The 604-nt window shown below is 43.2% G+C and overlaps 1 protein-coding gene across 1 annotated transcript in view; it reads left to right on the forward strand.

Moving 5' to 3' along the window:
• Positions 1-604, forward strand: part of LOC119588210 (hemolymph clottable protein-like) — a 24,837-nt gene that overhangs the window by 18,159 nt on the left and 6,074 nt on the right. The window contains 2 exon segments of the mRNA XM_037936911.1: positions 113-207; positions 459-580. Of these exon segments, the coding sequence (XP_037792839.1) occupies positions 113-207; positions 459-580 (217 nt within the window).

A 604-nucleotide genomic window follows, 5' to 3' on the forward strand; every position in this document is an offset into this window, starting at 1 on the left:
GTGCAGGCAAATGAGCATCCGTAAATATAGCCAAAAGTATTATACACACCATAAGTTATCTGAATGTGAGCCAAACATGCAAAGTTACTTCGAACATGGTTCTCCTCAACAGCTTTGGTCTAAGTTCCCCCATATCATACCTTTGGAATTACTACGTGACCTTCGACCCCGCGGCTTCTACAACCAAGAGCGTTGTTTTCTCCTTTGGTAAGAATGATGTAAAATGTTCATTTCTGAATGCAATTAACCGGGAATATTTTTTCGTGCTGAATTCTCTTCACCTATTTCATCGACTTGTGTTAATTTCTTCTTTCCACTTCCTTCCCTTTTTATAAAACAACAAAACATTATATTCTCTCGCCCCTTCTCTTTTTTCCCCTCATTCTTCCGTTTCTTTTCTGCATACTTCATTCCTATCTTTTCCCTTCACACCTCTTTTCCTTCCCTTCACAAACAAGCATTCAAGCACACAGAGGCGACGCAGGTCCCGATCAACCAGGATTTTGGTCAAGAGTCCCAGAGCAGCGCCGACTTCGAAGATTTTTCACAGGTGCCTCAGTCTCCTGCGGAAAGGCCAGAGGTGGGTCCTGCAGAGCTGTTTGGG

This window comes from Penaeus monodon, chromosome 23, assembly GCF_015228065.2.
Source record: "Penaeus monodon isolate SGIC_2016 chromosome 23, NSTDA_Pmon_1, whole genome shotgun sequence".
In the NCBI taxonomy this organism is placed as follows: Eukaryota; Metazoa; Arthropoda; class Malacostraca; order Decapoda; family Penaeidae; genus Penaeus; species Penaeus monodon.